Raw genomic sequence first — 11,776 nt, 5'->3', positions numbered from 1 at the left:
GACCTCAAGGTCACCACATCTCTGAGTGCGAATCAAGAGTGGAAGGGCCCTCGGATGAAAAGAAAGCCGCCCAGGACGGTGGGTGCCTGAGACCAGAGGCCCCCAACCCCTGTGCTCCCCTATGTTCGAGCTCCTCAGACTGACGCCCTCAATCTGGGAACGGGGGAGGGGAGCCTCAAAACGCAAATCCATCTACAGGCAAATACAGAGTGCTGCATTTTTAAAAATATATCTGAGTGTGTGGATGAAGTTTCACACCACATGCACACACATGTCAAAGAAAGTGACTTGTAACAGAAATTGCGAGATGTTAGCTGGGGGATGAAATTTGGGGGACCATTATCAACATCCTTCTGTGTATTTTCTCAGTTTTCACATGCTCCTCAATGACTATTTCATAAACATAAGACAAAAATGAAAGGGGAAAGTTGCTTTTTGTTTTGTTCTAAGAAGCCAGTTGGGGGCTGTTCCTGTAACTGGCTGATTCCACTAGCTCTGATGAATTCATGTTACCAGAAATGATTATTTGGCCACTCCAGGTGAAAACAGACACTTGGGTGTCCTTGCCAACATTTCCCAAGCAAGGGGAGGAGCTCTTCGCACGGGTAAATAGGAGTCAGCGCCCATGAAAATCTAGCACTCTGGGCAGGCGGTGGCTTTGGAATCTGCTGAGGACAGCCAGCAGCAAAGGCAGGTAATCCGTGATATCCTGGAAACAAAGGAACCCATTTTTCTAGAGAGGTTCTAGGCCTTGGTCTGGAGCCTCTGAGGCAGGAGGGAGCCTGGCAAGGGCGTCCCGGAGCGCTGGGGACAGCTCTAGGGCTGGACCCAAAGGCCATGCCCTGTGAAGACATGTCTTCCATCTGGGTCTGAGTTTTCCCACCTGCAAAAGGGGGCATACCCCCAAGGGCCTCTTTGGTGGTTTCTGCCTCACACACTATGGGATTCTGAGTTTAGCCACCTCTGTACCCCCCGGCAGCGGACACTCTGGAAGGCAACTCCCTCCCGGGGACACGAGGCCCCCCCTCCCCTTTTCTGGGACCAGGCACTGGTCTCACAGCGAGATGCACACCAGATTGATGTGGGGGTCCCTCTGGGCAGAGTCCAGGGGGTCTCTAGGGAGGACTGTCCCTCGGCTCCTCTCCCCTCCAAGGCCGCTGGCCAAGCAGACAGGCAGACAGACAGGCTGGCAGTGTCTGTCCAGCAACTGAAAAACAGGCTGCTCAGAAACAGAGCCAGCCTGCCAACTTGCCCAAACAAAGTTCTTTTTCTCCAGAAATGATGTGGGGGTGGGGCGGGGGGATGTTTAACTCTTTCAAAGATTCAGTTGCATTAGCCCCAGGGTAAGCAGACCAAGGAGGCAATTCCAGAAGCTACAGCTCCTGGGCTCCTCCTCCCACCGGCCTGTTGATGGAAGGCAGCTCACTCAGCTCCCCTCCCCTTCCCGGACTCCCCTCCCTACCTCTGAAGCTGACCTTTTCTCTTCTGCACTCTGGGCCTGAGTAGACCAAGGCTGAAGGTAAACAACCCTGTTGGCTGCTATCACCAGCTTTGAACTCAGCCCCTCTCTCCGGCTCTTCCCTGCAGTACCTCCATCCTCTCTCCCCACGGACCCACAACTCTGGCCTGGTGGGCAGTTTCAGAGAGTGGGTGGCCTGTGGGAGGAGGGACACCTCGGCAGCCCCGTTAGGAGCCCAGAACCTTCATGGTTTGTCTCATGGGAGCTACTCAGCGTGTTGTACGGAGGTGGGAACCAAGGCTCAGAGAGGGTCAGTCAGTTACTTGTCAGCACACAGCAATGGCAAGTAGCCCAAATGAAATCCCAGTCCAGGTCTCTGCAGCTCTGAAGCCCACCCCGGTCTCCCCCAACCAGGAGTCAGGAGCCAGGCTGACCACTTTCCTCCCTCTGCTCCCCCACTTGCTGGGGCGACTGTGAGTGAGCCCCTTTCTGCTCTGCGCCCAGTTTCTTCCTTGGGGAAAATGGCAAAATTACAGTATGTACAGTACATACAGCACGTACCTTGAGGGTCACGTAATTGTGTATGTTGGGTGCCTATGAGCGTGCCTACCCAGGAAAGTCACAAAGCTAACAGAAGCAGAGGCTGGAACACAGGCCACACGGTGGGGGAGGAGGGAGCAGTGGGAGGCAGTTGGGGCACCACCTGGCCCCCAACACTTAAAGGAGCTTTGTTTTTCAGATTGAGGACAGAGGGGATGTGGCTCCTCTTGGCTCTGGGGCTCCTGGTGGCTGGGCTCTGCCCCCCTGTCCACTGCGCCCCGGGGGGCGTGCTTGACCCTCCAAATGTGACCCAGGAGGACCTACACAATGAGACTCCTGTGGACAGCCTCCGATTAGCCTCCAGCAACACTGACTTCGCCCTCAGCCTCTATAAGCAACTGGCTTCGAGGACCCCCAACAAGAATGTCATCTTCTCCCCACTAAGCATCTCTATCGCCTTGGCCTTCCTATCCCTGGGGGCCCAAAACACCACCCTGACGGAGATCCTCGAAGGCCTCAAGTTCAACCTCACAGAGACCCCAGACACTGAAATCCACCGGGGTTTCCAGCACCTGCTTCAAACCCTCCGCCAACCCAGCAATGAGCTGCAGCTGAGCGTGGGCAATGCCATGTTCATCAGTGAGTCACTCAAGCTGCTGGAGAAGTTCGTGGAAGATGCCAGGGCGCTCTACGCCTCGGAGGCCTTCTCCACCAACTTCCAGGAATCTGCCGCCGCCAAGAAGCTCATCAATGACTATGTGAAGAATCAGACCCAGGGGAGAATTGTGGATCTGGTCAAGGACCTTGACCTGAACACAGCCATGGTCTTGGTGAACTACATCTTCCTTAAAGGTGAGTGCCTGGCTTAGGGTTTGGAAGCAGAGTTTTAGTTCTGAGCCTTTGGGGCCCTATTCTGGCCTGGTATAGCCAACCGTGTTATTAGGGAAACCACCATGGAGCAGGTGCCTCTGGTCTGGGGTGGGGGAGGAGAGGAGGCAGGTCCCTGAGGCCCCGCCCTGCCTGTAGGCATTGTTTTCTCTTAGGATTTTTTAAATTTATTTTATTTTATTTACATTTTTTCTATTACGTTCAGTTAGCCACTGTAGAGTACATCATTGGTTTTTGATGCAGTGTTCAGTGATTCATTAGTTGCATATAACCCCAGCACTCATTAGAACACGTGCCCTCGTTAGTACCCAACACCAGACTACCCCATTCCCCCACAACCCGCGCTCTGAAACCCTCAAATTGTTTTCCAGAGTTCATAGTCTCTCATGGTTCATCACCCCTCTGATATCCCTCCTTTCAGCTTCCCCTTCTTTCCCCTAATGTCCTCCATGCTAACCCTTATGTTCTACATATGAGTGAAACCATATGACAAATGACTCTCTCTGCTTGACTTATTTCACTCAGCATAATCTCCTCAAGTTCCATCAGTGTTGATACAAATGGTGGGTATTCATTCTTTCTGATGGCTGAGTAATCTTCCATTGTATGTATGGACCACATCTTCTTTATCCATTCGTCTGCCGAAGGGCATCTCAGCTCCTTCCATAGTTTGGCTATGGTGGACATTGCTGCTATGGACATTGGGGTGTATGTGCCCCTTCTTTTCACTACGTCTGTATCTTTGGGGTAAATACCCAGTGGTGCAATGGCAGGGTCATAGGGAAGCTCTATTTTTAATTTCTTAAGGAATCTCCGCACTGTTCTCCAAATTGGCTGCACCAACTTGCATTCCCACCAACAGTGTAAGAGGTTTCCCCTTTCTCCACATCCTTGCCAACACTTGTTGTTTCTTGTCTTGTTAATCTTTGCCATTCTAACTGGTGTAAGGTGGTGTCTCCATGTGGTTTTGATTTGAATCTCCCTGATGGCTGGTGATGATGAACATTTTTTCATGTGTCTGTTGGCCATCTGTATGTCTTCTTCGGAGAAGTGTCTGTTCATGTCTTCTGCCCATTTTTTGACTGGGTTATTTGGTTTTTGGGTGCTGATTTTGAGACATTCTTTTTAGATCTTGGATGTCAGCCCTTTATCTGTCCTGTCATTTGCAAATATCTTTTCCCATTCCATGGGTTCCCTCTTAGTCTTAGGGTTTTCCAAATGATGTTCTGCCACTGTAGGAAGTCCCTGCAGAGGGGCCCAGCAACCCTTTGTCTGAGGGAGACTGGCGCTTTTTACTCTGACTCAAACGTGCCTGGCTCCCAGGAGGAAGGAGTGGCCCCTTACATCCCTCCAGGCTGGGCATGAACCTCAGCTTCCTCCCTGAAGAGGGGCCTGTGCATAGGCTCAGGAAGCCCTCTGCCTGGGCACTGCTGGGCCATTCTGACCTGGGCTGTCCTAGCCAGGGACTCAGCCTGGGGCAGGTGGGGGGGGAGGGAGGTCCCGTCTACATGGGAAGATAGCATTTAAGGAACCTGGCCATCCCAGGGTTCTGCAATAGTGCCCCCCATCATCTTGGGGGTGGTATCAGCTGGGTCACCATCAGGAGAAGGACCTTGGGGGAGGGCAGGATCCCCGACAGGGCCCATTCTCAAGTTCCAGTTGGTCCAGCGCCTGGTCCCATAGGTCAGAACTTGACAAACACAAGCCTCCCCAGCCCATGAGTTCTGAAGAGGCGGGGCGTGCACAGACAGAGTTGGCCCTGTGGAGCCCCAGTCCCCATGGGCACCAAAAATAGACAGAGACCCATAGAAGCGTCATGGAGTCCGTGGGTGATCAGGAACTGGGTGGAGTCACCGAAAGCCTGCACTGGGGGTTCTGGTTGAGTCCTGGGGCAAATCCTCCCAGGGCCTGTGTTTCCGGCTGCGGATGAAGGCCCGAAACAAGATTTCTCTATAAAGCTAATCCAGGCCCGATGTGCTGCTTGTTCTATGTGTCTCCTGATTTGCCCCTCCTAACACCCTGCCTGCCCTAGGGACACACCAGCTGGCCTGGCTTTCCCCTCCTCTCCTGCCTCCAACAGTGGTGTGTGGGTTGGGGGGTGAGGAGGTATGCACATTCCACAGCAAGCCCCCCCCCCCCCCCCCCCCGTCTCTAGTCTCCCCAGGAGCTCTCCCCACCCCCGCCACACTGAAGGCTCCAGTCTTCCTGGGGATGCCCTATGCCCTTCCTGGGGAGCCCTATGGCCTCCCCCCTCAGTCAAGCTCTGTCCCACCGTCAAATTTCCCATTTGCCCCTTGTATCGCCGTGTTTGACCAGGCTGTGGGCATGTGTGTACATTATAACGCCGACGACTACCAGTGAGTTACTAGTATTGTCCCTTTTAGAGAGTGAGGGATTCCCCATTCCTCCCCCTGCTCCCCCTGCTGCCACCCCTCACAGTGCTCGGGGTCCCCTCTCCCGTCTCTCCCCTCTCCTGCCTCTCCCCCACCTCTGCTTTGCACCCACTATTCCCAAACTCCTGTCAGTCTCTCACTCACCACAATTAACCAGGTCTTTGTCTCACTGTCACATCCCAACCAGACCTGTGTGGCTTATCACTCCTGTCCCCAGTGGCCTACCCACTTGCCAGCGTGTTCCGCAGACCCAGGTGGGGCCAGTGGCAGGGCCGTGGCGCTCGGAGTGTATCCATCACCCAGAGAACCCGGGCGGAGGAGGGGTCGGAGCAGGGCAGCCCTTGTGTTCACGGAGTTCTCTGACCTTCAGCCAAATGGAAGACACCCTTTGACCCCCGAGACACTTTCAAGTCCAAGTTCTACGTGAGCAAGAGCAGGTCGGTAAAGGTGCCCATGATGAACCTGGAGGACGTGTGGGCACCTTACTTCCGAGACGAGGCGCTGGGCTGCACGATGGTGCAGCTCCCGTACACCAGTACCGACAGCGCGCTCTTCATCCTCCCCGACCGGGGCAGCATGGGGGCGGTGGAGGCCAGCCTGCTCCCGGACACACTGAGGCGGTGGACAGACTCATTGCAGATGAGGTGACGACCTGGGGATGAGGCCATCCCTCCTTCCTCCCTTCTCAGGCGCTCCCGCTTCCCCCTGCTCCCGGACTCCCTGCACCCCCAGCACCCAGGGCCTCCTTCCTCCCTGGGGAAGCCATCCCAACACAGGTGGAGCTTGGAGACACCCTGCCCTGGCTGTCTGTGTGGCTTTGAGCCTGAAAATGTTTGTTCTATGAGACAGGATGACCTTGAATGGGACAGGGGTGATGCTGCCTCTGACGTCGACATGTTCAGGTCCCAGGGACTCCTCAACTCAACCCAGTCCTCATGCCTGCCCTCTCCTTGTCTCGACCTCTTGAAGCCAGAAGGGACAGATGGTTCCGCGATCAGCTGAAGGCCAAAGCCAGAGGGGCTCCGAGCACCAGCTCTGCGCTGGCTGTTAACATTCATTCATTAATCTGTTCATCCATTTGGCACAGGTCACGTAGGTTAATGGAGCTCCTAGTAGGCACCAGGCACTGGTTTAGACCCGGATGACATGTCTGCAATTACACCAAAAATCTCCTGCCCTCATGGAGCTTACTTTGTCACTGAAAAATGAGAAAATAGAGGGATATAACAAATAGGTCAGTTATTTAGTATATTGGACATTAAGAAATGAGGGCGTGTGGGTAGATGATAGAGTGGGGTAAAATGACAAGGAAAACTGGACCAACCAGGAGGTAGTTCGTGATTTTAAATAGGATCACCATTACGTGATATTTGAGCATTGATATGAAAGGGGTGAGGGCCCGAGCCCTGTGGGTAGGTTGGGGAAAAGCATTCTTGGCAGAGGGAACAGTCAATGCAAAGCCTCTGTGCAAAGTCTGGTGAGTTTGAGGGTTAGTGAGGTGAGAGAGAGGCTGGAGCAGCCCAAGAGTCAGGAGAAGTCAGGGGGCCCAGCGGGACGGCTCGGGTTCAGGAGCGCCCTGCAGACCCCTGGGAACCTTGCCTCTTCCTCCTCTAAGTGAAACAGGGAGTCATCCCAAGGTCTTGGGCCATAGGGTGGATGTTCTGAGTATTGTTTTTAAAAAGATCACCCAGGAGGCTGAGTGGAGAATAGACCACAAGGGCAAGCAGGGAGGCAGGACGACCGGCGAGGAGCCCAGGGCAGCGATCCACGTGAGACATGTCAGAGGTGGTCAAGTTTCAGATGAACCTGAGGTTAGAGACAGGCTAGGATATGGAATTGGGAAGCCTGAAGTCAAGGAGGACCCACAAAGCAGAGTGAATTCTGGGCCTGGTCCTTGAGGGTGGGGCCACGGGGAGGCGGTGTCTAGCTCCCACCTGGCCGGGGCTGATGATTCGTTGTGAATGGCTAGAACATTCTTCACACACCTCTGATTCACAAAGCACTGAGGACTTAACACAGCTCTAGCCCTTTGTGGGTGCTCAGTGGATGTGTGTTGAGTGAATGGAGGGGGTGGTGAATGAATGAATATGGAGAGAAACTGACACCTTCCCTGTTCGTGGGACTCAGGGTTTGCTGGGAGTCACAGCCTCCTCGGATCTGATACGTGTCAAAGCAGGCAGACCAGGACAGAAGTCTTAGAGGTATAAACAGAGAGAGAGAGAGAGAGAGAGAGAGAGAGAAAGGCTTGTAGATGGAAGGTATCTGCTCTTGCTCTAAGAACTCACTAGCAGCTCTGCCCCGAAGCAGAAATTTTACTGCTCTCACGGAGCTCACCAGACAGCCAAGATGGGGACCTTCCTTTGCTAGCTTCAGGATCCCTCCAGGCCCTTCGAACGCAGTCACTTCAGCAAGAGAGATCAAGAAACTGAGGAAATGAGCTCTTCTTTCCAGCAAGAAGGGGGTGGTCAGAAAGGAAACCAGGGAAGACCATGCCTCGAGGTGGGAGAAGGCGAGCCTTGAGGCGACCAGGTGTTCACATTCTTGTTTCTCCCTTCCTAGGAAGATAGACGACCTCTACCTGCCGAAGTTTTCCATCTCCAGCAGCTATAATCTGGAAGAGATACTTCCCCAGCTGGGCGTGAGGGAAGTCTTCACCCCCCAGGCTGACCTGTCAGGAGTCACAGGGGAGAAGAACCTGGCAGTTTCCCAGGTGAGTGTTAAGACATTGGATCATTTGTCCTCTGTATCTGAGCTTGAATGGTAAAGGCAAGGCGGACAACTGGATGACCTTGAATTTGCGTGAATAACAGCATCTCTCATTACCCTGTCCCCCTCGTAGGTCTGCCCCAAGCTCAGGAGAGCTGAGTGGCAAGCATGTTGGGAGCTGGTCCCCACCTCCCCTGTAATATACTGTGACCCAGAAACCATTCATGGGGAAGAGCCTGGTGTGAACTGGGGATGGACCCCATCCCATCCACACTGCCCCTTTGACTGCCTACAGCAGCCAATAGTTCAAGTGCTGGATGCCTCAGTTTTCCTGTAAAATGAGGGTGTGAATGGCAGGTGTGAGGGGTGTGAAAGAAAGACAGAGGGCCCCTTGCATTGTGCTCCGAGAAACAAGGTCCTCGGAATGAGGCAAGGTGTCTGAGCCACACTCTGCCTTCCTCTGCACCCCACCTTCCAAAAGACATGGTGTGTAGAGGGGCCTATGGGGTTCAGGGATATGAAGCCACATCTACACAAAGTAGCCAAGGGCACCAAGGTCATTGCAGACAGGGCTAAGAGCAGGGAGGCCCGTGGGTCCCCAGGGACATCCGCAGCAGCTGCTTTAGGTGGAGAGGCTGCTAGAAAGTCACTTGCAATTGTTGCCTTCCCAATAGTGAGTGTTTGGGGGGCAGCACAGTCTCTGCATTCAGACAGAGGGGCTTCCAGATCAGGGGGCCCCTCCCCTTTATCTTCACGATCCTGGGCTGACCTCTCACAGCCTGGGAGCCTCAGTTTGTGTATCTGTGCATCAGAACCACTCAGAACCAGGGACAGGGCTGTCAGGAGGAACACCACCCCCCACCCCCGCCCCGCCAATCCGTGATGGGCCAGGGTCAAGGCTGCGTGAATGTCTGTCCCCTCCAGGCTCTCAGGCGAGCCCCTCACCCCTCACCCACCAGACCTACAGTGCATTATGCTCTCGTGTTCCCACAGGTGGTCCACAAGGCCCTACTCGATGTGGCGGAGGAAGGCACGGAAGCCGCTGCCGCCACGGGAAGTAAAATTATTTTGTTGTCCGGAAAAATGGGTCCACTGATGACTGTGCATTTCAACAGACCCTTTCTTGTGTCCATACTTCACAGAGATACCAAGAACATCCTCTTCTGGGGCAAAGTCACCAACCCCAACCAAGCCTAGGGCTGCCCCTCCTTCTCAGGTGCCAGGTCTCTGATGCAGCCTGGGCCGCCATGCACCAAAGAGCCGCAGGCCAGGCCCATCCTTGCTCATCTCTTAGAAGGTGACAATGATTCTGGTGGCTTCCATGTGCCCTGGGAGCCTTGGGACTTTTTGATCGGAGGCTCTGAGACCTCCAGATGGCAATAAACTCTCTTTCTCAGACCGGACACTTTCTTTGTGTCTTTCTACTCTGATCTGCCTGACTCCAGGCCCCTATAGCTGCCTGTGCCTGGAGCCTAAGCCCCAGGACCTCCCACTGGGCTTAGTCTCACTCAGGCTCGGGGTCCCTCTGCCTTCAGCTGCAAAAGCCTGGCCGGAAGCAGGCTTTGTGCCTGTGGCCAAGCCCACCTGGACCTCAGGCCTGGGAGGGGAGGGGAGAGTGTTATCCGGTTCCTTCTTCTGTGGGCTTCCTTGTCCCCAGTTCTAGTCTCACTCTTTCCCTCCCCTGGGTCCAGGATGTGGCCACGTGCTGACCCCCGACCCTGACCCCATCTGGTAGAGCCCCTAGACTCCTCGGTCTTGGACCTTCTCTCTTCCAGGATCCCTCCTTTTTACCCCCCCCGACTCCCCCAACCTGGGGAGAGTAGCTACTTTGTAAGTTTCTGGCCAGAGCTTGACACACGCCTCATGAGTTCCGACTGCTCCCCAAGAAACGAACCCCTCAGAAGTTGGCATGGAGGGCGGGAGAAAATGAGCGAACTGTGGACAGCAGCTGCTAAAGCCACGCAGTCATCCCTCTGCTGGAGTTACCAGGAACTGGGTGATGGTGGGGGCAGGGGGTGGGCTGGGGGAGATGAGGGGCAGCAGAACGGCCTGAGCCAGGGAACTGGGCAGGTGTGCAGAGAAAGGGGCACTTACGGGAGATGCCAACAGGTACAAGCGGCAGGATTTGGTGGTTGATTGTGCAGAGGACAGGAAGGAGTCAAGGATGATGTCCAGGTTGCTGGGCTGGGGGTTCAGGAGACTAGAACTGATGTACTGCTCTGTGCTGTGAGTTCTCGATTACAAAAAGAACGATTTTCTGCAGGAAGATGAACAGCTCTGATGTGCTCATGTGGGGGTGGAGTTGTCTGTGGGATTTGTAGCTCAGTGAGAAAATCTGGGTCAGAGAGATGGATGTCATGGTCATCATGAGTTGGTGGTTCAGCGAGACCATGAGAGGAGACAGGTATCTCTGTGTGCATGGTGCCGAGAGCCTAGGGCCACCCTTACCAAACACCAACACGGAAGGAGACAAGCAGACCGCAGGGAGACTGGAACAGAGCAGGAGAAGACACAGGAGGAAAAAGGTGGTCTTGTGAAGAGTCCCCGGAAAGAAGACGGCGTGGAATGGGCTGGACCCTTCTGGAGGAGAAGGACGAAGAACGTCCTCTGGGAGAGTCCAACGCTGGTCCCTTGGTGACGTTGGCCGGAAGGATCCCGGGGGAGGGTGAGAGCAGGAACCGGGAGTTGGGGGCGGGTTGGGCTGAAGAGCAGACGGCTCAGGGAGTCTACGACTGTCAACACCACTCCGTAGCTGTTTGGCATCGAAAGGCAGGAAAGACGGGAGCTTGAGAGTCGTTTCGACTAAAGGAAGGATTTTCTTTCCGTATTTTTTAATAATGAGAGACTTGAGAGTGTTTACAAAGTAAAAGTCAGCAAGAGTGATTGAAGATAGAAAATAAAAGGAGTTAATCCTCAGCAGGGAGTGTGCTAAGACTTCTCTCCCTCAGCCCTCCCCCTGCCCTCCCTCTCTCTCTCCAATAATAAATAAATTTTAAAAAGAAAAAGTAACTCTTCATGGACTCACGGGTTCTAAAGCTAAAACCACTCACTCCTGGCCCTTTTGTCAATTCCGACCGTGCTTTCTATCACCCTAAAGCCACCATGAACTCATTGCAGCCCAGGAAACCCCGTACATACTTGCCCTAAATTCCCCTATTGAGGCAGACTGAGATGCTGACAAGGTGATGCTCCCCCTTGCTCAGTGGGTTTATGAACCCCAGATCTGCATGATCCACCGAGTCCCCTGGTGACCTCTGGGGTTGGGAGGGGGGGACTGCAACCTTAAGAAAACTCTGGATTCCCAGCGGAGAGGGGAGGTGCCCAGCTAAGGTTCAGAGAGCGCAAAAGTCTGGATCTCAGGGCCCTAAGCCCTGCTGAGGTCCTAAAGGCTGAGTGATCTGGCGTGGTGGGGGAGGGGATTGCCCTGCACTGTGCTCCCTGAACCTCCATGATCTGTGTGTGAGGCTCTCTGAAAACACGGGAGCCAGAAACATGATCAGCACTGAGGTCCCCTGGTTATAATACACTCACTTCCTTTGCCGTATTCTACCCCGCTCTGCCCCCTCCATGGTTAGAACGCGGTAGGAGGAATTAAAGTGAAAGGTGACAGGACACTGAGCAGAGGATGGAGGCGTGAAGATAGAGAAAAAGGGACATTTTGAGACATACTTAGGAAATGTCACTGATTGGACCGAGCGAAAAGAGGTGACACTCAGACTGCCACACAGGAGCTTGGGAAACCAGAAGACATCATTTGGTAAGATGGGTCACATTAAACAAAGCTTCGTGA

The 11,776-nt window shown here is 54.1% G+C and overlaps 1 protein-coding gene across 2 annotated transcripts; it reads left to right on the top strand.

Annotated features, from left to right (window-relative positions):
* Positions 1–625: 625 nt before the first annotated feature.
* On the top strand, positions 626–9,389 carry SERPINA3 (serpin family A member 3). 2 transcript variants are annotated; one of them, XM_044230007.1, is made up of 5 exons: positions 626–690; positions 2,199–2,851; positions 5,651–5,924; positions 7,840–7,990; positions 8,980–9,389. In XM_044230007.1, the coding sequence occupies exons 2-5, from the start codon at positions 2,215–2,217 to the stop codon at positions 9,181–9,183; spliced, it is 1,266 nt and encodes a 421-aa protein (XP_044085942.1). In that variant the 5' UTR covers positions 626–690; positions 2,199–2,214; the 3' UTR covers positions 9,184–9,389. The 2 variants fall into 2 exon arrangements, with proteins under 2 accessions (XP_044085942.1, XP_044085941.1); XM_044230006.1 differs by having other exon boundaries at positions 648–694.
* The last annotated feature ends 2,387 nt before the right edge of the window (positions 9,390–11,776 follow it).

Source organism: Neovison vison, chromosome 13 (genome assembly GCF_020171115.1).
Source record: "Neovison vison isolate M4711 chromosome 13, ASM_NN_V1, whole genome shotgun sequence".
Lineage (NCBI taxonomy): Eukaryota > Metazoa > Chordata > Mammalia > Carnivora > Mustelidae > Neogale > Neogale vison.
This window is presented reverse-complemented; position numbering and strand designations above follow the sequence as displayed.